Genomic DNA, 26,745 nt, shown 5'->3' on the forward strand with positions numbered 1-26,745 from the left:
AAAAACTCATTGGAAAAGACTCTGATGCTGGGAGGGATTGGGGGCAGGAGGAGAAGGGGACGACAGAGGATGAGATGGCTGGATGGCATCACTGACTCGATGGACGTGAGTCTGGGTGAACTCCGGGAGTTGGTGATGGACAGGGAGGCCTGGCGTGCTGCGATTCATGGGGTCGCAAAGAGTCGGACACGACTGAGCGACTGAACTGAACTGAAAATGATAGAAGATAAAACTTATCTGGGTATATTTCCAACATTTATTGACCATACAAATACTATATGTAATAATATAACAGATATTTCAAGTGTGTTTTTTATATGAACAGAGAATATAAGTTATTTGATCAGTGTCAGAAGTAAGACCAGAACCTGGAAAGTGTGACCACTGTTTTTACCTAAATACTACCACCATTTGGACTGCCTCTGGGCTATTGAGACGATTAAACGAGCCATTGGATATAAGTGCTCAGGAAAAAGTCACCACTGCTGTCGTTTTTACTATCATTTCATTCTCAAGCACCACCATCTTCATACCTGGGTGCAAAGTGTTCTTTTTTCCACTGGCCTGTAGGGCTTGTTTGTTACTTATTAACCATATTGCTGTCATTAGCACTGCAAATTGCTTACTATTTGCTTCTGGAGTTGATATTGTAGGAAAGTCTCTCATAATTTGTTTAGATCCTGAATCTAGTAGGTAGAAAATGAAAGCCAGGTAGTGTTTTAGCTTTTCATGGTAATTTATGTGTATAGACCAGCTAAACTCAAACAACTCTCGAGGTTTTTTTCCATCTAAGTGTTTATCAGCTGTTTTGCCCTATGAAATTCACACTAGAACTTAGTTTCTTTTTAACTTAAAAAAAAATATGTATTCTCCTTAGTAGGTAGTACACATTTCTTAACTTTGAAAATACGGCAGCTAAATCATTAATGACAACTTTGGAAACTTTCCACTTCTAATCATTTTAAAGGGAACAGTCATAAATGCAGCAGTTTTGAATGGCAGTTTCAAAACTGTTTAGCTTCATTTAGCATTTCTCTTTGCTATTTAAGTTTTTTATTTGGCAAAGATACTATTTATATTATAGGCAGCATAACTTTAGTTTAGTTTTAGTTCAGTCGCTCAGTCGTGTCCGACTTTCTTCAACCCCATGAATCGCAGCACGCCAGGCCTCCCTGTCCATCACCATCTCCCAGAGTTCACTCAAACTCACGTCCATAGCTTACTACGCTTCAGAAGCTTCATACGTTTTTCTAGTAATGGATCCTGCATTTACTGGTGTGCTTCTTTGAAGATGATGCACACAGGTCTAGCTAAAACAATGACCTTAATTTTTAACACTCCAGAGGACAATTTTCAGCCTGAAAATTAACATCTCTTCTACCATCCCCAAGTTATTCAAGCAAACAAATCTCTAAAATTTTTGTGTAAGTTAATTATTAGGTTTTAAAATGTGATAGAACTTCTAAATACTTTTGTTGAATTATCTTGTTTTATAAAAGAATCCAACGTTCTAGAATGATGAATGGATAAACCCAAGCCCTTTGGGGAATTGACTAACTTGCCCAAGGCCATCTCATAAGGAAGATGAGAACAGGCTGCTATCTTAAGTGTTATTTTAACTTAAAATTTTTATTATCACAGAGTTAAGATCAAAGATGGTTTTCCATATGAGTCGTTTTAAGAATGGAAAATTGGAAGTTTTTTCCTTCTGCATTTGAATTTTGGCTATATAGTTCAATTCCAGGATGTTTTTATGTTTGTGGAAATACTCTACTAGAAATGTCCACTTGGATCAGTTGCTATTTAGGTGACTCTCACACTTGGGTGCTTGGTGTGCTTTTGTGTCCCCAGGTGTGGCTCTGCTGCCATTTGTGGACGAGCGGCGACTGCGTGCTGCCCTGGAAGAGGTGTACCCAGACCTCACCCCTGAAGAGAGTAAGGCCGTGCCCACCGGGCAGCACAGTCTGTGACACAGGCTTCACGTTTGCTTATAGAATTAATTAGACCTTTTTTTTTCATTTGTCAAAGTTTTCATAAAGGAGGCACAAATCATTGATTTTACTTCTTTGTAACAAAAATTAGTTTCTTAAAATTAATACTATCTGTACATTGAGTAGTAATTTAATAGTAAATTAAATTGAAAGTTTTTAAGTTATAAATGTTTGATTTCCTCCATCTCCCTTCTTCCCTTCATCTTCCCCCACCTCCCAGATTATAATTTTGCTTGAAGGATAAGATGAGTTGTAGGCATTTACTCTCAGATTGTTAACTTGAAATGTTATTTTTCACAAGTGGGATTTTTGTCATTATACTGATAGTTAAAATATTAGGAAATTGCAAGGTTGGGTTCAACTGGAAAATTTAATGTAAGTGTACCAAACCTATAGAAATAATTTATCAGCCATCCTTTGGATAATTTTTGTTCTTAGATGATACAGTTTGTATTTTCTTGGGGAATGTTCATATCTTATAAGAAATTGAGTTCTACATAAATAAAATCTTGCAATTCTATATGCAGGTATCTTTTAGTGACTTTTCCTAATAGTCATTGATTTTTAAAGTTTTTTTGAGATTAAATTTTTTTTTGATAATAATTGATTTTTGAAACCTTATCTTCAAAGTTTTGTTTCTTCTGCAGAAGCACATCACCTAAATTTAGGCCTCTTCTTGTTATTTTCTCACAAACTCTATAATTAAGTTTTTAAAAAAGCATTCATTTATTTATTTGGCTTCGTAGGGTCTTGGTTGCATTATGTGGGATCTTTTGCTGTAGCGCGTGGGCTCTCTAGTTGTGGCGCTCAGGCTTAGTTCCCCTGCGGCCTCTGGGGATGCTGGTTCCCTGACCAGGGATCGAACCCGCACCCTGCACTGGCAACAACTGGATTCTTAACCACTGGTCCACCAGGGAAGTCCCTATAATAAAGCTTTAAAAATTTAGATGCATCTTCTAATTTTGGTCTCATAATAAAAACTGCTCTTGCGGATATAACTTTGGTCTTGTCCTGCATTCCCCCCAGCCAGAAGAAACAGTCTTGGAGGCGACGTCTTATTTGTTGGGAAACATCACCCACTGCATGACTTCATTTTAGAGCTGTACAAGACAGGTTCCACAGAGGTATGGTTTCTTTTCCATCATGATGCGTTGCTTGACAGTACATTCATTTGATTATTTAATCAGGAATGCATTTTTACAATTTTGGCCAAATATAAACCTAATTTACCATTCGGAGCATTTTTAAGTGTGTAATTTTGCGGCATTAACACCATTTACAAAGTTGTGAGTCTTCCTGATCAGAAACTCTGTACCTGCCAGACAGCATTAAACACTCCTCCGCATCCTTCCCTGCCCCCAGCCTCTCACAACCTCTGCTACATGCTGATTTTATGGAGTCGCCTAATTTTAACACCTCCCCTAGGTCACATCATACAGTATTTGTCCTCCCACTTCGTTTAGCAGAATTTTCAAGGTTTAGCCATCTTACGTCAGTGTTTCTTTCTTTTATGGCTGGATAATACTTCATTTGTGTATACACTACATTTCATTAGTCCACTCATCTGTTGATGGGAACTTGCATGGGTTCTACCTTTGGGGTGTTAAGAATGGTAGGCCTGTAACCACTGGTGAACAAACATGTTTGAGTTCCTGCTTCCCATTCTTTCACCTGTATAATCAGGACTGGGTTGTTTTTTTTCCCCACAGTCAGTGGATGTACCACCTGAACTGTGTCATGGGATCCAAGGGAAGTTTTCTTTGGATGAGGAAGCTGTTCTTCCAAATCAGTAAGCATCGTTGTATATAATTGAGGGGGTGGGAGGATGTTTAGTTAGCATTTCTACTTTGTTGCCTAAATGTTTCATTTTCTAGAAATAATAAGAAAGTAGTGAGAAAACAAAACAACATAAAACCCTTGGACTCTTGGGGTCAGAGCCCAGCTCTTGAGGCGATCCACAAGGTCAAAATTACTTTCATAATCTTATTAAAGTGTCAGGATGTTGTGTACCTTGTTGTGTACCTGTCTCTCAACTGTTTGGTGTTCCTTATTTATGAAATACCTGTTGTATTTTTCTATTCAGTTATCTGTTCCCCCACTGCCCCCTTTTTGGTTTATAGAATATAAAGAATTCTTATACCAGAATTCTTTACAAATTCTGATATAAGCCCTTGTTCATAATTGTTTTCTATTAGTGAAAATACAAACAGGGCCCTTTTTAAAAGTTACCTATGATTATATTGTTTTTATTGGTTTAGTGATTTCTCTCTCTCAAAGCCTAAGAAACATAGCAACATTTTGTTTCCACTTTTCCCAAAGGTTACAACTTACAAAGGGATGGTTCTTTTGTTTCTTTTTAGAGTAGTATGTTCTCCTATTCCTGTGTTAAAGGATCTGACACACAATGCTGTGATCAGGTAAGTTTCCCCAAATTTCTGACATTTGCCCAGAGTACAGCTCTGAACTTGCAAATAAGTGTAAGAAGACCTGTGATTCACAGGGATGGTAATTATTATTCCAGCAAGTCTTTGATATTTGGAGAGTCCCTGTGTTACAGACCTCCAAGTAGAGTAGAGCCTCTTGACTTTAAATTATGTATATTGTTAAGGTTACTGACTTAACAAGCTTACTTCTCTGCTTTCTGGTTTCCCCTAACAACCTCTAATTCTTCCTGGATTAGAGAGGTGGAAGATAGAAAGTAGGAGTTTCCAGGAGTTGTGTGCTATGTAGGTTCAAACAGACCTCTGCACCCTGGAGGCCCCATGGCCTCACGGTATTGTAACGTAATATAAACTGTATTTATGTTCGTGGCCCTGTAGAGTTCAGAAACAGAGCTGTCAATATACTTTATTTTGGTTAAGATGAGATAGAAGGAATTTGTGGAATATTTTTTTTATCAACAGTTACAAACTTTTAAAGGGCTAATTTCTGCTCCGTGGAAAACTCATACTTCATTTCCTCAATGGTGACAGCATTTTCTGCCAAGTATGTAAAATATAATACGGCTCTTTAGAATAAAAATCAGCAAACTTACTACGCATCTGTGTAACTGTTGTATGAATTCCTAATCTTGATGGCAAGGTTTATGTTGTTGTTTCCCTCCCTCTTTAGATGAGAACAGGGCAAATGTTCAAGTAACTCGAGGATTTTGTAAAAGCTGTTCCTGAATACTGTTTTCCCACATGTTATTATTTCTCTCACTCTCGGGGACTATTTTGGATTTTATTTAGATTTCTCATTGTGAAGTATATGCATGTTTATTTTCCTATCTTTAATGGATTTAGATAGCAGCTGCCATTCTAGGAGGGCTTTCACTTATAGAAATCCTTTGTGAATTTGAAAAATCTTGCTAGATTAATTGTCTTCATCTCTCACCACCCCCATTCTTAAATTTCCGGTGGATCATTTTTTAAATTAATTTGTATTGGCATATGGTTGCTTTACCCTTTATCCTTACCCACAGTTTTTGTTTATCTTGGCGTATAATCTGCCCTGGCTCTTTGTCTTTTGGCTCTTTTGTTAAAGGCGGGATTCAGAATCATAAGCTAGATTCCTGTGTCCGCCACAAACAGTCTGATTCCGGCAGAGCCAGTGTGGACTCTGTGTTTAACCCCTGGGTCCCTGGCTTGCAGCAGCCCTTCAGGCCGGTTACTGCCACCAGTCCTCTCCGGATTGGCACGTTTGCTGTGCTCCTTAGTTTCTCAGTGTGTTTCAAGGGTCTTCCTTCGCAGCCCCCTAGAAATAGTGAGTTCTACTTAACTTTCTAATTAGGACAGAGACTTGCCCAAGTAAGAGTTCCAGAGTTGACAAATCCTGGAGTTTTGTTTGTATAATTATGATGGTGATGGTGATTTCTGAGCCTGAAATTTCCTTTGGTGTTATTTGGTATCCATTGTTTTCACAAGATTATTAAATTTATAAAAGAAATCTCAAATTCAGCTGGATATTCAGGTGTATATTGAATGTAACTTCATAATAAAATTGAGTTTATTTCCTGGAGATGCCTGAGAGACCAAAAGTAACTCTTTTCTTATGAGGTCATTTTCAGTCTTTTCTCTGAGGGGTCATGCTGAGACCGATGCAGTTTACTTTAGCTTTTTGGGTGTTTGTTTCAGGGCTTCTTCTGTATCTCAGTGTTGTTCTTGCTTTACAAACAAAAAACCTGAACATGCAGCCTCCAGTGCCCCCTGCCAGTTATTCCTGTCTACGTTGACTCCTGGCATTTCCCCCTTCTCTGTTTGCGCTCATCTGGTGTTGGAGTCCATATTTGAGAAATTGTCTCCTTGAGTCCACTTTAGTGGACTTTCCCTCACCTCCTGTTCCCATCACATTAGGTCTTACCTGTGTTGTTGAGGAAATATATTTTAGAAGTTATTGAAGTGTCTTAAATTCATGGAAGGACTCTTAGAGAATACAGTCAACTGTATTTCTTTCAATTTCTGATTCCATAAATCTTTCCACATAGTAGTAGTTTAACTGTGAGTAGAGCTGAGCCATCTCCCAGAATTTCTTTCGTCCTTTTCTTCTTCCACCATTGTAACTTGCTTAGGCCTGGTATTTTTACAGTAACTCTTCGTTAACTGTAAATATATAAAACTTCTGTTTGATTCTCAGTTTTCTTCCCATCTGGAGGAGCAGGTGCCACCCTCTGTGTCACCCGGGCTCCGTGTCCACACTGGCTGCTGTGTCCTTCACCCACGCACACCTCCTTGCCCATCTCTCCACCTTTCTCTCACCTCTTGTTCCCCTGTTGCCCAGACTTAGGAACTTCAACTTCTTATGGTATATGACTCTGTGTACTGATACCACTGCTCTGGAACCGTCTTTCTTTCCAGTTATTTCTCACATCTGGCTTTTCCCAGTGAGCCTATTTGTATTTTCTTCTCCTGGATTACTGTAGTGCTCTCCCAGCTGATTTTTTTCCCAAATCCCACCTACCTTCCCACTGAATCTTCTCTCATCTTTCTTAACCATGGCCACTCCTTGGAGACCTTTGGTTCCTGCCATAGTTTGGTGGAGCCGTGCTCTGTATCTGGGTCCCCACAGCTCCGCAGGGACGCCTCCTCCTTGCTCTCCAGATTGGTCCCTCCGTGAAGACCCCCTACGTCACATACGCGTGCATTTAGCCCACACTCACAAGGTCCTATGTGGAAGGCAAGTGACAGGCTTTGATAGCATCTTTCTTGTGCCTGTTGTGGCCTTTTCCACTTTCTTCCTTACTAAACTGTTACACTTTTCCAGTCTATCTCTCTTGTTAGAAGAGGAGGCAGGCCCCATGGTTGGGTACTGTTTGTGCCTCTGCGCCCACCATGAGACCATGTATACAGCAGGCATGCTGAAAATTTGTCCGGTAAACTGCTGAAAAGGCTGCTGACACTAAGAGAACTGCTCTGAGATCCTTTAGTTGCAGGCCTTGCTTTATTACCAATTTTCTCTGTTTACTTTGTGTCTAGAAAGCCCCAACAAATCCACATACCTACCTACCACCTTGTCTCTCACCCTCTTAAACCTTTCACATTGCCTAGTATGCCTGGCCTTGCCTTAAGCCACCTGGAGTAGAGAACATCTGAGATAAAAACAGTCATGGTGAAGAGTGAGTTTATAAGAGGAACAGATTGAGTCAATGAAGTGCTGTTTAGCTGTTCTTGAGCTTATAGCATCTTTATTATAAATGGAACCATTGTTTTGTACTTAAAATATACAGTTAACAAAAATTTCTCTGTAACAGATGGGCCCTAATTATTTTAAGTGGCATTATTTGAAGAGAAAAAAAGTTAGCTATCTAAAATGTCAACCAGTTCAATAAAACCCCTTTTCACTGATTGCAACTGTAATCTGTAATCTTCAGAGGATCTTTGGAGAATATAAAAAAGCACAGAGAAGGAAAGGAAATGGCTGGAAATGGTTGTGTGTACAAATAACCTTCTGGTGAACGTGTGTCTAGTCTGTTGCCTGTATTTCCCCCTTGTCATTAAGTATTTTGTTAAATTTTAAGAAATGCCAATTGAGGATACCATTTGTATTTATTTATTATTTTTAAAAAATTGAAAATTTATTTTTGGCTGCCCTGGGTCTTTCTTGCTGCATGTGGGCTTTCTCTAGTTGTGCTGAGCAGCGGCTGCTCTCTGGTTTAGCTGCACAGGTATCTCATTGAGGTGGCTTCTCTTGCTGCAGAGCACAGGCTTTAGGGCGTGTGGGCTCAGCAGTTGTGGTGCACAGGCTTAGTTGCCTCTGACATGTGGGGTCTTCCTGGACCAGGGATGGAACCCACATCCCCAGCATTGGCAGACAGATTCTTAACCACTGGACCACCAGGGAAGTCTCTGAGGATACCATTTTTAGAAAGAACCATAGTTTCTTTAACCAGTCCACTATTCGCCCATATACTTAGGTTTTACAGTTTTTCAGCATTATGAATCCTGATGTTATGAGCATCCTTAGATATAAACTAGGTGCATATCCAGAGTCCTAGAAGAGACATTGCTTTGTCAGAAGGAAGACTTGGGTGCTTTGGGTGAGACACACACACACAGACACAGACACACACACCCCCCCCACACACTCAAAAAGGCAGTTTGGCCCAACTTATTAAAAGTCTGTATATTCAGCCATCACATCGTTTCAAGTTGTGACTGTTTACATTCTCACAGAAACACATTAGTCGAGCAGGATATGGGGCTTCCAACAGGGAGGCTTTGTGTTTTTTCCCCTGTGGATTATCTGTTCATTGTTTTTGATTTTGCAAATGTTTCTACTGTTTCTTGTAACAAGCTCTGATCTTGAAGATGTTCGAGGGAGGGTCTTTGCCATGGACTGAACAAAAGGAAAGGTGGTTTTTATTTTTGTTGTTGCAAACCTCTTGTACCAGTGTTTGGTATCATACCGGAGTTTCTCAAGAGTTGGGCTGTGTCTGTTGTTCTTTCTCTGCAATCACCTACAATTAGGTGGAGCATGACTTTACATATAAAGTTACATGAGGGCCATCCTGGGGATTAGTGGCAGTTTGGTGAGACAGATGTATAGCCATTTGGCAGTTTGGCAGAATCTGCTGACTCAGATAATTTTGGGAGAAGACTTCTGAATTGTAGTCATTCTGTTTAAAGAGCCACAGTATCTAGTTCCCTGGTGGTTTAGTGGTTAGGATTCCAGGCTTTTACTGCTATGGCTCGAGTTCAGTCCCTGGATGGGGAACAGAGATCTGCAAGCCATGCAGAACAGCCAAAAAAAAGAAAAATAAAAAAACTTTAAAAATAGAACCAAGGTCACAAGTACCTGAATTTACATGGTAGTAGTGAAGCAGGCTAATCTAGTGAAATCATTAAATTGTTTCTTGTTCTCTTCTAGTATCAATTTTAAAGACCCACAGTTTGCTGAAGATTACATTTTTAAAGCTGTCATGCTTCCGGGAGCAAGGTAACAACTGTACAAGTTAGAAAATATAAACTCTTAAAGTTTATTTTGTGTAAGTGAAGTCCATCCCTGTAACTAAATATTGTATTTTCAAATGGTTAGAAAACCCGCACCGGTCCTGAAACCTAGTGACTGGGAGAAATCCAGCAACGGACGGCAGTGGAAGCCCCAGCTTGGCTTTAACCGGGACCGGCGGCCTGTCCACCTGGATCCTGCAGCCTTCAGGGCTTTGGGGTGAGTGGTAGGTTTTTCTGTCTGTGTATTTTGATTGTTCGGAATCGTCCATGGAGCATTTTCAGCACTTACACCACAGATATTCGAGATCATTAAATATAACTGTTCTGCAGCTATTTTAATGACTTTGATGCTTTTCTGCTTTTCTTCATTTTTTAAATTCAATTCTGTGTCTTTGGTTTATCTATTGTTTTGTGTTGCCTGAGAATTCCATTATTTTCTCTCAAGAGATCTTGCTGTCTCTGACCGTTATTTCAAAAGAATGAAACATGCTCTTTACTCTCAAGAGAGTTGTGACTGAGTTAACCTCTGGGTGTCACAGTCCCTCTATGAGGAGCCGCCAGCTCCTGGGCTTGTGCCCGTGTGTTGAGGCCTCCGTGATGCCTGAGTGTATCTCCTGGCGTGTTAGTGAGGTCAAGCCTCTCAAAGTGTCTGCTGGCCTTTTGTATCTCCTCTGCTGTGAATTTGTTTTTTATTCTTTGCTTTCATTAGCTTCAAATTTTCTTTTTTCTTGGCTATAAAAGAGGGAGCTTTGAAGCAGAAACACATAAAGCTGAGATAAAAAGAGCAAAGTGCTAGGGCATGTATTAATGAGTTATCATCTGTGAATTGATGTTGGTAACTCATAAATAGATATTTCCAATTCATAGGAAAGCTTTAAGATTCAAAGTGGGCTTTAGGCAGTAGGTTACCATCAGTAGCATGTACTTTATGTGGTGACTAATAAGGGACAGTGGCATCATGGGCTTTGAGTCCTGAGTGTCTGGATCAGACACTTTGTCTACCACTGGATATTCTTGTTAAAGTTACAGAACCTCTCTCTGCCTCTGTTTCCTGTGTGTGAAATGGAGGTTGTAATCACACCAGCCTCGTGAAGTTGTGGGGATTAACTGCTTGGGATAGTTTCTAAACCACTGTATAAATGTGAGGTATTCGGCAGGTTGCTTGAAAGTCTTCATTTAATAGTAAAAAAAAAAAAAATGCAAGTCTAAAATACTCTCTAGATTTCTTTTTTGCATTATTTCAGCCACTTTGGAAAGCAACGTAGAAGTATCTCTAAGTAGGGTGTTAAGTTCTGAGGATCCTCTGAACTTTTGATTCAGATTCCTACTTCTTAGAATTTATCCTGAGAAAATATTTTAGAGGAGCCTAGTAATACACCCATGTCTCTAGGCATTGCTGTCTATACTACTAGTACTAAATAGTACTAAATGAGTGGACAGGTTTAGTAATGTATGAGACACTAACATGTAAGTATTCTGTAATACTTAATACACATTACACTTAGGAAGACTATGAAAGGTATATGGAAATGTTTGATGCAATAAACTGAAAATAGTAAAACATAGAGTAGCAGTATATATAGGTGAACCCTGAACGACTGTGGGATTAGGGACGCTCACTCACTGAACATCTGCAGCCATGGATTGTGTAGGACTCTGGTGTTTACTGTTGAAGACACTCCACGTATAAGTGGACCTGTGTTGTTCAAGGGTCAACTGTATAGTGACAGCCACAGCATAGGTCTTTGAGGGAAAAAGTAAATAGAATGCAGAAAAAGAGAAATAGACTGAAATGATTTTTTTGCATAAAGTACTAAATAGTTACATGATTATCAGGAAGCTTTGGTGTGACAAATGAACATTTGCTGTCTCCATTATCAGGTAACGTTTTGAACTTTGTTCATTATAAATCTTTCAACTTCGCGTTGTCTTGGTCAGGTCTAGTAGTGACGAGATGGCCCAGGATTTGTTTTATTATAATAGTGATGGGTGTGTCTGTGTCTAACTTGTTTTTTGGCTGGGGGGTCCTTTCACAGCCACGTTATGCCGAGAGGCTCCTCCGGAACTGGTGTCTACAGCAACGCTGCACCACCACCTGCAGCTTTCCAGGGGAACATGTACCGGCCACTCTTGCGAGGACAAGCCCAGATTCCAAAGCTCATGTCAAGTATGTTTCCCATAATGGGTTCTACCTCCTAGATTAAGTACTGCGACAAAGGGTGGTTTCTGATCTGCATTGCTAAAAGGGTGGACCTAACAGCATAATTGCCTTCATTTTAGTTCATATCCCCATTTAATGTTACGTTTGCGCTCCATGGCTGTGCTCAATTTTCTAGAAAATACAGGCCATGTACAGGCCATCTCAAAGCCACTTTTCTTCATGAAGACTTTGCATCTCCATTCCTGGTTGTCCGATTGCTTCCCAACCAGTCAGCCCCCGGGTGGCAGGGGAAGATACAGTGTGGCCAGGATGCTGACATTTTTGTTAAGTCCAAGTGTCATATCATTTAAATTTTCTTCTGAATGTTTCAAAGAAACATTAAATTTAGAAAAAGCAGGAGGGGTTACTCTATTGCAGAGAACCCTTAGAACTCTTTTAAAATCAAAGTTACACCTGTCAAAGAACCAGATTAAAGTAATGATTGTTGGGAAATATTTATGCCATGTATTTAGTATTATTTCATGCTAATTTATTTACAAGAGCATTTTTAACCTGAAGCCCTGTAAGAAAGGAGTTCTGACAGTCTCCTGCTCTCAGGGTTCTGTTTTCACTGTGTTCCGTCTGTCTGTATGTTTCTCTGTGAATCTTAATGATAGTGAATGGAGCGTTCTTGCCTCCATTGTAAAGTCTGTGGACTTGAACGGTTCTCTTCTGTTCAGTGAAGGAAGCACAGAGGGTGTGGCGTTTAATAGGCTGTGGAGAGCTCCTTGGTACGGTAGTTTCTTTAGCTACTTTCCCCCCAAAATTGAGCAAATAGTGTTTCTTAGCATTTCCATTTATGTCTGTATGTGGAGTATGTATCAGGATGTACCACATACAACTGAAGCATCTAATCAGTTTGAAAGAGCTGTCTGTGCCCCGGGAGCTCACCAGTGGGTGAGGGCACCTCCGGCGGCTAGTTAGAGCCCACTCTTCACTCACACGCTCCTCGTCAGTGCCTTTCTTCTGTGGCTCTTGGCTGTTTACTTCTATCTGCTGGTATCACGGCTTCCCAAGAGGAGAACAAAATAAGATGCAAATGCTAGACCCAGGTGTAATCCATCTATCACTGTGTCTTGGTTTAGTCAGTCATTCTCAAGACTACGGTTGTGATTGTGGGGAATTTTGGAGGTCAGTGTGTCGAGTAGAGAGTCTGAGGTTTGAGAAAACAAGTTTGAATAGCACAGGTGAAAGAAAGCACGGGCTCCGTGTTAAGCAGCTTCCTTCCATCATCGATCAATGCATTCTGGGTTTGATGTCCTTGATGTATTTTTTTCAAATATACATCAAAGTGAATACAACCATGATGATAACAGGCTTTTTCATGGACCTCCAATAAACCATCTTTTATATCACCTGTGATATGCAACACACTTGGGAAGTATTACCCAGGTCAGTAGTTCTTAACAGGGCATCACAGACCCAAATGAGAATCTGTATAAGTGGGCCTGGTTCGAGTCCTGGTCAGGGAACTAGATCTCACATGTTGCAACTAAACATCCCACATACCCCAAAGAAGATGGAAGATCCCACATCCTGCCACAAAGACCTGGTGCAGCCAAAATAAGATAAATAAAATTTTTAAAATAAAAATTAAAAATAGGAAATAGGCTTTGTAGAGTAGGGATTCACTTTGAGCAAGAAACAGGTGGCCCTCCCTGCCTGGTGACTTATAAACATCATTTTCCAGTTGCTTGCTTGTATATATATAGAGAGAGAGTTGATTTTTTAATATTGACTGACAGTGTCACTAAAATTCATTTACTCTGAAGTCTTGTCTGTATGTTCTTTTGGATTTTGCCCTTTTCATTCATGTCATCTGTGAGTAGTGATAGTTTTATGTATTCATTTTCTGATCTTAATGCCTTTGGTTTTTTTTGCTTTATTCCACCACCTAGGACCTCTAGTGTGATTGAACATAAGTGGTGATGCTGGGCATCCTTGTTTCATTCCCAGTCTTCAGGGCAAGACTTATTATATTTCACCATTAAATATGATATTGGCTATAATTTAATTTTTAGGTAAATTTTTAATTTATATTTTAACAACTTAAAAATCTTAATGTATAGATAACCTTTGTTAGGTTGGAGGAGTTTCCTTCTATTCCTTGTTTCTCGTGGATGTTGGATTTTATCAACTGCTTTTCCTCCATTTCTTGAGGTGATAATGTTTGTTTCTTTGTTTTTTATTTTTTCTTCTTCTGTTACGTGGTGAATGACACAAACTGATTTTTGACTATTACACTAACCTGGCATTACTGGAATGAGATTAATGTTGATTTATCTGTGTGTGTGTGTGTGTGTGTGTGTTAGCATTTTGTGGGATATTGATTCATATCTATGATTTGAGAGACAAGTTTACAGCTTCACACATTCTGGGCTCATAAAAAAGTTAAAAAGTGTTTCCTACATTTTTATTTCTCTAGTAAGGGTTACTGTGAGATTGTTGTCATGTCTTAATCCTTCAAAGAATTCAGTGGTTTGTGTGAGTTTCTTTTCTTGCAAGAGCTTTTTGAAGCTTTTTAAAGGAGAAAAGTACACGGTTACATCTCATTTCTAGAACCACAGATCGGTTGTGGAAAGGCTTGGTGGTGGTTCTGGTTAGGGAGAGAGGTGAAAGTCTGCACTCATCTGTGGCCACACTTGTACAATAAGCACAGACAAATGCTGCAGCGGTCAGGAAAGGAAATCCCATGTCCTGTGAAGTTTTCACCCATACTCTTCACACACAGCTCAACATAAGATTTGGCTTTCCTTCTTTCTTTTGTTTTTTAAGTTAACTGTCATTAAGATCTTTATGGCATATTTATCTCATGGCCACTTGTGACCTCTCAGTTTCTGTTTATGCAGACAGACCTAATCCCTGCATGTATGCCAACCAGTCTGTCCGTCCATCCATCCATCCGTCCATCCATCCGTATCTCTCTCTATATTTCCTATCTGATTTGTATCTGATCCTTTACATTTACACTTTCATATCTTTTTTGAATACCAAATGTTTTAGGGTGGAGATATCCTTTTAAGAAGACCAGTGATAAGATCTTTTCTTATTTTCTCCCCATGAGTCTGTGTTGTCAAGACGCTCACTCCCAGAGTGCATGTGTGAAGTGTGCTTGTTTCCCCTCCTATTTTAATTAGATGTGTGTGTTCTAAACTGAAAATACTGAAAGTAATGTGCAGATCCCCAGTCTTGCCTCCTGGAGATCCTGAGCTTCTGAGTCTCTGGTTGAGGAGGCAGCTCTCCTGGTGCTTCTGACATAAAATAACGTGAGACTCACCTCAGCCAACAGCGCGAGTGCATGTGGACTGTGGCGGGGCACGGTGTGGTGGGCGTGGTCCTGGCTTCCCCTCCACCCCTTGACAGCCTGTGACCTCAGGCAGGCTCTGATCAGTACTCAGCGTTTCTTCATTTCTGAAATGGTACAGAGAACACCCATCTCACAAAATTCCATGGTGAATGAGTTTAAGTTATTAAGTACTTGAACCAGTACCTGGCACATGGTGCGTGCTATGAAAGTATTAAGTGATAAATGATCCTCTATATAGCGTTCCTCTCTATAGAATTTTGAACTTTAAGTTTTGGTTAGAAATAGTTTTAGTAAAATTGAGATCTAAACTGGTTAGTCAGTCTTTTAAAATATTTGTAGTATCACAGCTGTTTCTTCATGTGGTGCTGAGTTCCATCAAGGAGAGCCACGGTCACAGAGCCAGTTTCTGTCAAGTGTCTGCTGCAGGCGTCTCTCTGTCGGTCTTTGATTTGTCTTTGATGTGTCAGTTTTTGGCTGATGGGTGATTGTCCGGGGACTGTTGGGAGTCAAGTGCAGCCCTGAGTGCTCGGCATGAATAAAGCATTCGCTTCTGCAGCCTGGTGAACATGGCATGTCACTTCTCTTCATTTCAGTCCGTAAACTTGTCAGTTATCTGCATTTGAAAAGTGATTTTTGATTCATGGCAATCAGTAAACATGAAATCTTTTCTGTGATTGCCACGCTGATTAGGTAAATTGTCACTTGAGGAACTGTTGGTAAAGCCTTGGTTTCTGTGGCCGGAGAGCTCTAGAAAACGGATGTGTTTTTAAAGATCATGGGAAAAAATTAGCTCTCATTTTTTTCTCTCTTGTGCTTCTACCTTTCTGAAGTGCAATTCAGTATCTCAGAATTTTTTCTCCCCCTCTCTAATGGATCTTCTGTTAGAGCCATACAAATGAATGATAATAAGTTTGTTTTGCATTCTATTTCATTACTTCTCAGCCAGGAAGTATTTCTGCTTTATGAACACTTACATGCCATATATATTGTTCAGAATCACATGAAGAGATTTGTTTAAAGGTAGCCTTGAAGTTTGTCAATCCTCTTTAGTTTTCTTCTTTGAGAGCAAGAGGTGTTTTAATAGTCATGTGATAGAATTTTTAAAAGTCGTATAAAATTTGCTTAGGTTTTTAACAAAAAACGATAGTTTTTGCATGTGCTGAGTTTGGAAAGAAGATTGTCTTGGTGGTAAGAAATAGTGAACGAGAAACAGAGGAAAGCACCTGGCATACCAGAGTTGGTGGGGTAGGAACTCCGGCTGCTTTCCTGGGCACTTATAGGGATACAGTTAGACTACTGAGAAGGGCTCTGCCTCTCCGAAGAAAACATTTGTGCACAGTGAACTTTACATTCCAGTTCTCCTTAGAAATATTGGTGTGCTTAATCTAACAATGTGGCATATTCAGATGTAGTGCATATTCTAGAATGTTGAAGACTTTGCCTCTACTTACAGTGTTCCTGGGAGGAAATACACCTGCTTTTTTTCCCTACCTTTACTTTTCATAAAACCTTAGGATAAACATTTCTGAAGGCTTTTCTTAATGTGACTGTTTTTTTTTTTATTATCTTCATTCAGTTTTCTTCGTATTAGGGGGCAGTCCCATGGAGAATGCGTACTCTGCCATGACACCGTAGATAAAGAGACACCATGCAACCCAAATCGCAGAATTAAGTCTGTTAAAAAGGAGGCCTGTTTCTGGGCTGACCACAGTGATTTTGGAACGTGTAAAGTACAGAGTTAGACAGGGGTCCGAATGAAATTTACTGTATTTCTTTTGATCTTTTTTTAAATTATTAATTCATTTTTTGGCTGTACTGATTCTTCCTTGCTGTGTGAGCTTCTCACTGCGGTGGCTTCTCTCGTTGCAGAGCACAGGTGAGCTTCAGTAGTTGTGGTTCCCAGGCTGTCAAGCACAGGCTTATAGTTGTGGCCCTTGGGCTTAGTTGTTCCATGGTGATGTTTCTCATATTAGCTAACTTTGTTTAAATAAGACGCTAAACTATAATGCTTCTGGGAACATTTTACCAGTTTTCACAAACTTAAGTTTGGTACAATATCTGAATAGTTACGGACTACAAGTTTAACAAAGTAATGATTAGAAAAAGTGGCCCAAGTGTTGGTTTTACTGTTGGTAGATTCCTTTTTCGTAATTCATTGAAAATCATAGTGTTTTGGGGTATGTGTATTTTAGATTTCTCTATAGAAATAAACCACACAGGTGAAATGATTGCTGTCTTGTAAGAAGTTCTGGTTTTACCTCCTCTGATTTAGGTTTCCTGATGGTGCATAGTGATTCAGACATTACTCCGGCCCGGGCCGGACTAGGGTTCCTGGCCTTGCTTCCTGTGAATTGTGTGGTGATGAACTTCTTGAGTTTCCATTCAGGTCTGAATATTAAATGACCACAGAGAAAGGTCATCAGCATTGTTCTCGGTTTGGCTGGTACTAATTTGGTTTTTAGGGCTTCCCGGGTGGCTCAGTGGTAAAGAATCCCTCTGCCAGTGCAGGAGATGCAGGTTCAATCCCTGGGTTGGGAAGATCCCCTGGAGAAGGAAATGGCAACCCACTCCAGTGTTCTTACCTGGAGAATCCCATGGACAGAGGAGCTGGTGGGCTATAGTCCATAGGGTCACAAAGGGTCGGACACAACTGAGCAACTAAACAACAGTTTGGTTTTAAAGAGATGACAGGGAGGCATAATTCAGATTGATTGGAAATGCCATCCCTCTTTCAGTTTGGAATGGCATTCTGCTTGGGAGTGACGGAGGTGAAGGCCTCACTCATGCACGTGCCATTGGCCTGGGACTGGGTGGCTCCCCTAGGCTGGTTTGTCCACCTCGGAGGCTTTCTTTGGGCCAGCACCTTGGCCATGTTGCTTCCAGAGCGGAAACAGCCAGGTGCTTCCTGCTGGAACCCTTGTGAGCAGCCAGGTGCCTTTACTTGTTCCTGATTCTCCTTGGTAGGAGGTTTTAAAACACCCTTCTACTTCTCTTTCTTTTTCTCCTCAAGTAAACCCAGATTGCATCTTTTTGGTTGCTAACCAGAGATAAGCTTTCATTTCTTCTTTCCTTTAAGAAAGTAATTTTGAAAAGCATGTTTCTAGTTTGTGTTTCCATTAAAATGTGAGCTTGAATACATTATGGTAAGCCTGTTGTCCTTGGGCCTTGGGAGTCTGGAGGCCTTACTGTCCTCACACGGAGACCTCATTAGACAACTCCTGGAACAGCTGGTCACACTCAGACCCTGCCAGAAGGTGGCCGAGGTGGCCGAGAGTGGGGGCCAGAGCGGCGGACAGTTGATACCAACTGTGGGCTGCGCTGGGGGTGCCCTGCAGCCCATTTACACAGAGGGCCGGCAGCCACTTACCTGTTGCTTGTCATTCGTTCAGTGTTCCCGGCTTCGGTTCATGTTAGGGGAAGAGGTTTGACTGTCAGAAAACAGCAGGAAAGTAGGCGATCCCTTGTGAGCACATCCTCTGGCCTGTTTTGGAGAGACTGCTGTCTACGTCCTGTTGGCATCGCTCAGAAAGTCAGGGTGCTTTCAAGTTGACATGTTTAAGGGGCAGATTTTAGGCTTTCTATTAAAGTTACTTATTTGTTCAGTTTTTGTTTATGGATAAAGCCAAAATACCATTGTTTTGCACAGCATTTAAAATATGAATGTAAAATACATACATATGTCTTTGCACACACACGTACACACACAGCAAGGGAGGGAGAAACGTGAGTTTAATGAGAAAGGCTTCTCAAACTAAAAGCTATGTTTTCTTATCAAAGGAGAAATAATTTTACAGACAAATTTGTTGACTTTGTTGATTTCATATCTTTTCACTTTTCCATGGTGTGTAATTATGCTAGTTAGTATATTCAGTCTCAATTTTTCCCAAGAATTGTTAATTATAATATATGTGGGTAGCTGAATAATAATTATTTTTCCAAAAAAAAAATTCTGCTGTTTAATCCTTTCCTGTTTATCTTCCAGATGTGAGGCCTCAGGACTCCTGGCGAGGTCCCCCTCCCCTTTTCCAGCAGCAAAGATTTGACAGGTAATGCAGACATGAGTTTTCAGTAATTTTTCACACCAGCATTTGAGGTTTGGGCTTTCTCTGTAGTATGAAATGTACTTTCTCCCCTCTAAAGAATTTCTTTTGGGCCTGTTCTTTAGGAAAATACATGGTTAACACGTTGAAGCAAAAGATTCATATTTATATAGTTTCCTGCTTTTCTTGGTTCCTAGCCTTTACTTTATTGATGCTTTTGAGGTGCCCTGAAAAATGCAACACAGAGAGCTTAAAATTGTTATTAGGTTTTGGTCAGGCTAAACAAATTTCTTTTTAGAAGAGTTGTGCAGCTTAATGAGGCATAACTAATGGGGTTCCACTTTTATCATTTCTTTGCCGGCAACACAGTGTCAGTACAGACCCACCATTGATCCTTGCTGCAGACCTCTTGAAGTCCTAATCAGCTTCTTTGGTACAACTTTTTCAGGGTTGACAAGCTTATTGTGGTGCAGTGTCACTGTAGGTCAGTAGTTATTAGTTGCCACTGAAAACAGTTTCTTCAACTACTTAAGACTGAACTGAATTAAACGCAGAAGGGACTCAGAAGAGGATTATGGGATCTGCAGTCTAATAAGTACCACGGACGAGGAAGAATGTGACATGGTTTAATAACAAGGGATGTTTGACATGTGTTCTTTCATTGATAAGTTGTGCGCGCCTAAGTCAGGTGGTCTCTGCACGACAAGGCAGCCAGGCGTGTTATGAATAATTATATTAACATCTGAAGAATAATTTTTAAGGGTAGCTTTAAAGTCTGTCGTCTCATGCTGGTCTTGCCCGCATCAGTAGATGCTGAGACGAGTTTTAAGCCTCCTCCTAGCACGGTTTCCTTCTTTGCCTTCCCAGTCCTGATCTGTTTTGTTCGCCTCTCCTTTGCTGTTTTAGCAGTCTGATCTGTTCACATCTGAAATGAATGAAGTGTTGTTATTTGAACAGGGCTATAACCTCTACCCCCTTTAAGAAAGTTTTTTTTTTAGAGACTCCAAAACCTTATTTCATTATTTTCTTCAAGAAGATAAAAGAAATTATGTTATTCAATTGTTTATTAATAGTATCAGCTACTTAGTGCAAGCTGCATTTTAATTTAGAACAGCTGCTCTTGCCTGTGTTTATGTTCTGCTTTCAGTGTGAGTGCTCAGGGCACATGGTATGTGCCACTTCAGCACCCTCAGAGTGGCACCATCGTCACTAAATGAGTGAGGGGTGAATTTTTCTAAATACATATTATCACATTCACACTGATCTAACCTTAGATGACCGTCTTCTGCAGAACGTTTGTCACGTTTGATGTTTAAGATTTGGTTTCCCCACTTTGTTGCTTGCTTTTTCCCTTGTTATTAAATACTCACCAATATTAATAATCACCAGAGAAACATGAATTCATTTATTCCTCCTGTCACCCCTTTGAAGTAGATATTGTTACTTTTACAGATGAGGAAACTGAAGCCCACAGTTCAGTAGCTTATCTGAGGTCTCTCTAAGCAAAACTCATCAGAAAACTGCTCTGAGCATCCTGTCCCGTGAAGCCACAGGGACTTCAGAGAAGTCCTTCCCCTTCTGAGGCACCCTTTCTTCAGTTCTGCAGCTTTCCTTCCCTCTCCACATTAAGCCCCCCTAAGATCGTCACTTATGTCCTGACATCCGTGGGGTTTTCTTTGATCTATGATCTGTGCCCTAGTCAAGTTGGTATCTTCCTGATTGACTCTGTGAACCCAGCAGATGTGAGGTGTGTTCTGTTGGAGTTTTGGTTTACTTTCAGTCAGAAACTAAAACCGTGCCATAAGGCAGAAGTTACGTGTGAGCTTAATAGAATTCTTTCTTATGTCTTAGAGCGCGGTCATTTAAGAAACACACTGTTTATTCTTAAAACAAAGTTTGAATTTAGCCTCCTAAACTTCTCCATTAGCCAGCCTTTCAGCAGATACATCACTCATTTCTGTAGCCTGTGTCAGTCTAACCTTTCTGACCTTACATGACATAGAGGAGAAAATACAAACTCACTTTGCCTTTGCTGAGATGTCACAACTGGTAAGTAGAATTCTTGCTAGAACCAGGTTTCACTGATCATTAGTTCAGTACTTTTCCACTGCACTGTTAAGTGTTTGGTTGAGAATCCTATTAGAGGAGAAAATTTTTTAAGTGTACTTTTTTTTTTAAACATAAACTACACTGTTTATTGAATTAATTCGTACTTTGAGATAGTATTTATAATTCATATGTTCATTTCACTTAAATTACAACAGGAACACCCTGCTCCCACCTTTGCCTCCCCTCAAAAGGACAACCTAGCCGTCATCATGATGGTGATCGAGGTCCAGGTCCAGCTCGTGCCTCCTCCTCCCCTGGGTGCTGCCCTGTTGTCTGTGTCCTTGCCAGTGGGGAGTCTCTTTTCTGGCCATATCTTATCCAAAGTGGCCATTTAGTTTTTTAACTTAATAGGTACTAAGCTCAGTCGTAGATTTTTAAAAGCTGATTTGTTATATACATATATGTGTGTGTGTGTGTGTATTTATAAATTTAAAATATTTTAAAATAAAATAAATTAAAACAATGAGTAGTATATAGTTATGTCATACTGCCAGCTACTTTCCAAAACAGTAATTCAGAAACTTAAGAATATTTTTGCCATCCATGGTGCGGAATGCCTCAAATAAGTTGCTTCAATCAATAGCTACTCATTAAAAAAAATGTGTGTCAGCCTCAGCACTTCCATCTCAGATTTAGAATGTATTTTCCAGGGCAGATTTCAGTTTGTAAAAGTATTTGCAAACTGATATAATTAGTATAGAAATATGATAAACTTAGGTAAAATAAAGGCCTTTCTGCCACTATCAAGCAGAAGAGGGTAGTTCATACAAGTCCCTCTTACGTGGCTCTTTCCATTTAATTAGTTATTTTTGTAACTATTTGATTATTATTTTTATAAATATTTTTGTCAAAGCCCATTTCAGGTAATCGTTTTAAACCAAAAGGAGAACTTTGTGCTCCTACATTGTGGCCTTGTTCCTTTCTTTAGGTCATAAAATAATGGAGAAGTGCATTTATAATGTATTTTAGCCATGCCAGCTGATTTTCCTGAAACTCAGTTGACTTAGTTTTACTGTTGTAAAACTGTGGAGAAAACACGATCACAGCTCATAAACAGCGTGTGAGCTGTACGTAAAACAAGCGGGTTTTGCATTAATGGCCCAATTTTCACGAGCCTCCTTGGTCACAGCACGAACCTTAACTGCTCAGTCCTGCAGAGACTGGAAGAGACCGTGTCTTCTCTGCATACAGAGCCGTTCCTGCTTGACAGTTGAGCCATTCTCGCTGAAATATATTTGTATTAGTGAATTCAGAAATAAGTAAAAGCCCCGAATATATGCATATTCTTTCTGAGGTACAGATTTTTCAGTTTATTTCGACTCACAGCAGATTATATTATTAGAGTTCTGGTCCCACCACTAACTGTGAAGAATAGCACTGGCCTTTCTAGGATTCTTTAGAGAGCACTTCTTGGAGACATCACACAAAAATAGTTATCTTTGCTGGTTTTGTTTGTTTTTTTTAAAGGGCAAGCTCCAAGTGAAGGAAGGAGAGTGGGGGTGGAGAGGATGGATTCAGGCTTGAATAGCTGTGAGAAGAATGCATTACCCGGTGAGCCCAGCTTTGGGCTTTCCCTGCTAAGACCTAGGCAGTGAGATTCATATGCTGATGTGGTCATAGCTAATACCAGCTACTCAGTGCTTTAGCAAATTTCAGGTTTTCTTATAATTCCTCTCAGTGTCTGTAACACCCCCCAAAGCTTCTACTGCTGAAGTACACTAGGGAATTTTGCTACTGTTTATTCTTGGTAGTGACTGTTGAATAAAATGGAAGTTGAAGAAAATACCTCAAGAAAGCTGTGTCATACAGGGTGATTGCCTTTAGAGGGTAAATCTTTGCTACACTGTTTATGTGACAGCTTTAAATTGTTATGATTTAATACTTCATACCTGTTGTTTTGTATCTGCAGAGTTAAAATAGGCACTTGAAAACAATTAAAACATTTCTTTTGACCAGTAATCCGGGCCAGCAAACTGGGTTATAATAGCTTTTGAATCTGTGTTCCCATGTAAACTGTACACCAAATGCCAGTCAGTCCATGCCAATTAGTGCTCATGTTGCTAGGTCACCATGGTCAATTGAAAGCCGCATCAATAGAACTTGAAAAGGTTTCCTCCTGATCAGACCTTCTGACATATTGAGCAGAATAATGGATGGGAAAAAACAGCCAAGTCCCCTACCCTAGATTCAAAATACTCAGCAGTAAGAATTCATTTGCAGCATGCAATTAACTAGAAAGAATGGACTCGAAGAACGAGCCTGGACATTTTAAAAAATAAAGCTTCATTCTCTTGTCTCGTGCATGTTTACTCTTTGGATAGCATCTTAAAATGTAGCCAGCTTGGTGATCTTGGGTCCAAAACTTTAGTGACTAAAAAAGAAACTTTACAATTGAAGATGAACAATTTTTTTTTTTAAGTCAGATCTTTCTGATTCAACTGAGTTTTAAACAGATGCTGATATTTCATGAAGTATGTTACACTACACTCGCTGTGAGGGACCTGAAGGCCACTCTGGTCCTATATATCCCATATGACAAATCCAGGCACACTGGATTGTCCCAAATTTGGAAATGGTACCTGCCAGATTTTTGACCTTTAATGTAAATGTGATGCCTTTCCACAGAGGTGTTGGGGCCGAACCTCTGCTACCATGGAACCGGATGCTCCAAACCCAAAATGCAGCCTTCCAGCCAAACCAGTACCAGATGCTGGCTGGGCCGGGCGGGTATCCACCCAGACGTGACGATCGTGGAGGGAGACAGGTGATGGATGTGGTGTGGGCTTTGGGGTGGAAAGCTTACTGCTCACTTTGTCCTAACCGTACCTCTTGGGACTCAATGGTTGGTTGGTTGTTTTAAAATATCTCTGTGTAAGTACTGTTAAGAGTAGCTCAGTTTCCCTTGGATCTCTCATTAAAAATGTTTATGGGGTGAGTATCTGCCTCACTAAATAGGTTGTACTTTGAAGATGCTGAAGAATTTTCAGACCAAAAGCCCCTTTAATCACAGCAGTCCAATATTTAGCACAAATATGGTCCAGCACCAAAACATATTGTTTCTCTTTATAATGTTGCTTTTTGTTGTATTAGAAACTGGATCTCTCAAAATGAATGGTAATTTTATAGAAGCCGAAAGTAATCTCTCACCTTTTCAGCTGTTACTTTTATTCCCCTTAGGAGTTTTCTGTCTTGATTTATCTGTTGTGTCTTCATGGAATGAAATCTCTCCTAATTTCCCACTTTTTTAAACTAAATTTAAACATACATTGAATGAGTATAGTAATTCCTAGACAGATTCAGTAAGAGGAAGCTTTATTTCCTTCTCTTTATAATACATCCATTTGTAGCAACATTTAAGCCTGAGGTCTGTTTGCCTCAGTCTGTGCCTCAGCCATTTGACACCCTGGCCAGTATTTACATGCTCCTTAATCCAGTGCTTGCCAGAGAGCAGGGTCTGAATGCAGTGATTCAGAGTGTGTAGTATTCATGGAGTTGCTGATGTGAAGTGGTTATTAAATTGCTTACCTTGTGTTACCTCAGCCTTTTGCAGTGCTTCGAGTATTAATTTTCTAACTCACGTTCTTGCCATGTGTCCCTTTCTTCTGACAACTGAGAAGAATCTCTTGCCAGCTAAGAAAAATCTTTTCTTCACACTTTTTTTGGTGTACTCTTAAAAGTCTCAGTTCACTTTATAAGAAAATAATCATCTTAGTTGTCCTTTGAGAGAATTTTGCTGACAGTTCTTTAGATGTATAATATTACTTTACATACTGTCTGCCCAGAATCTCTACAGATGATATCAGCAGGTTCTTTAGATTGAGACTTTATGCTGCTAGAGTCAAGGTGAAAGGAAGGTGTACCTGCAACTAGAAGTTGCTCTGGAGAAATTTGAGTCCAGTCCCCTCATTTTCCAAGTCAGGAGTTAAAACCTCATATCTGCTGTTCAGCAGCAGAGCTGGGGGTGCCTGTTAACTTCTGACCCCAGTTCAATGGCTCTCCTGCCTTCTTTAGGGGAGACCCTCCCTTTAGAGGAGCTTTCTGCTGTTCCAGGAGGTCTAATTGTTATTCACTCAGGAGATCTAAATCATTTAGGACCTTTAGGAAATACATTTCTTTTTCAGCCTTTTTTCTGCAAAGATTTCTTTTTCAAGTAGAATTTTGAAGCACTGTTAAATTGTAGAAGCTCACTGTTAAAACCAGTAAAACTATACTTTCAGTATATTTTTAGTGGAGAACTAGTAAAGTGCTGTGAGCCAGTATGGGGAAAGGGGTCCATTTTAGAATCCTCCCTAGAAATGAGGAGTTGTGATGGCAGACACATCACATTCATCTTTAGGTTGTACCTAAATGGTGTTTGGAAGCATACTAGGAAATGTTTTGAAAGTTCCCTGTAATTGATTATGTAATAACCTAATGTGGTCTACTGTTATTTATAGCTAAACAAACAAAAACGCCTAAAGGCTTCAGCTGAGGCAGCAAGCTCCTTCCTTGGTTAAGCAAAATGGCTTTCCTAGTCTAATATGTCTGAGGATGACATGGGCACCTTCCCACAATGTGGCCTGAAACACCATGGGGGCTGGGGGAGGGGCTGGTGGTGGGCGAGACTGACAAGTGTTTTACACAAGACACTTAACTGTCCTTCATTTGTGTACATTTTAAGGAATTTCTTAGGTTCTTGTTAAGGCTGATTTGGTTAGTTGTCAGTGATAGCATTTATGCTAATTTCCACTCGCGTGCAGCTTTGGAAAAGGCTGAAAACCAAATACACATGTTTATGGAGACCATCCATGTGATATACCTATAAGAAATAGTCCCTTTCTTTTTGGTGTGTTTTTCCATTGAGAAGTAAGATTAATTTCTTTGCAGGAGTGTTAATCCACAAAGTAAACTTTTGCTTTTTTTTTTTCCCTTCAGGGATATCCCAGAGAAGGAAGGAAATACCCTTTGCCACCACCCTCAGGAAGATACAGTTGGAATTAGGCTTTTGTAAAGCTTTCCCAGATCCTTTCATCATTCTACAGTTTTATGCTATTTGTGGAAAGATTTCTTTCTCAAGTAGTAGTTTTTAATAAAACTACAGTACTTTGTGTATTTCTTTTAACTGTATATTTCTACTGATCCGATCTCACTGTTTTATGTTGCTTTCCAAAGATGTGTGTTGCATAATACAGTGGATCTGAATTTATTATTGCTTGTAAAACACATTTGATGGAATAGGAATACTGGTTTTTCATTATGGTTAAAAATCAAACCAGCTGTGGATTTCAAAACACAGTGTATTCTAGATCATCTAAGATCCATGCTGATTTTTAATGCACAGGAATTAAGTATGAACTCTTGAGCTGGAACCCTCAGCTAACTAGAGTGTATATTGTTCAGTATTTCTTTGGGAACATTTCATTGATGTACTTGTCATATGGAAATTTCTGGACTTTAGTAAAAAACAATGCAAAACTTAGAACTCTGGTCTCTTTTGTTGTTTTTCTTTTACAGTATTTAAACTTTGAAAATCTTGGCAAGTGTATGGTGGTTTTTGTTTTTTTTTTACCACTATATCAGAATTTTCTACAATTAGGTGTCAAAAGAAAATCAATGAAGAAGTAGATTTTAAGAGGATATGGTCAGAAAGACAACCCATCTGACTCACGTATGCCTTTCCACTACTAATTTG

General features: G+C 39.8%; 1 protein-coding gene across 1 annotated transcript in view; it reads left to right on the top strand.

Annotated features, from left to right (window-relative positions):
- XRN2 (5'-3' exoribonuclease 2) overlaps positions 1-26,532 on the top strand; it is a 54,698-nt gene extending 28,166 nt beyond the window's left edge. Inside the window, exons 21-30 of the mRNA XM_010836603.1 lie at positions 1,852-1,935; positions 3,018-3,115; positions 3,701-3,780; positions 4,352-4,408; positions 9,336-9,404; positions 9,504-9,635; positions 11,455-11,585; positions 18,908-18,971; positions 23,700-23,838; positions 25,989-26,532. Coding sequence (XP_010834905.1) covers positions 1,852-1,935; positions 3,018-3,115; positions 3,701-3,780; positions 4,352-4,408; positions 9,336-9,404; positions 9,504-9,635; positions 11,455-11,585; positions 18,908-18,971; positions 23,700-23,838; positions 25,989-26,054 — 920 coding nt within the window. The 3' untranslated portion in view covers positions 26,055-26,532. The remainder of the gene's footprint in view (positions 1-1,851; positions 1,936-3,017; positions 3,116-3,700; positions 3,781-4,351; positions 4,409-9,335; positions 9,405-9,503; positions 9,636-11,454; positions 11,586-18,907; positions 18,972-23,699; positions 23,839-25,988) is intronic.
- Positions 26,533-26,745: the final 213 nt, after the last annotated feature.

Source organism: Bison bison, unplaced genomic scaffold (assembly GCF_000754665.1).
Source record: "Bison bison bison isolate TAMUID 2011002044 unplaced genomic scaffold, Bison_UMD1.0 scf7180017864063, whole genome shotgun sequence".
Lineage (NCBI taxonomy): Eukaryota > Metazoa > Chordata > Mammalia > Artiodactyla > Bovidae > Bison > Bison bison.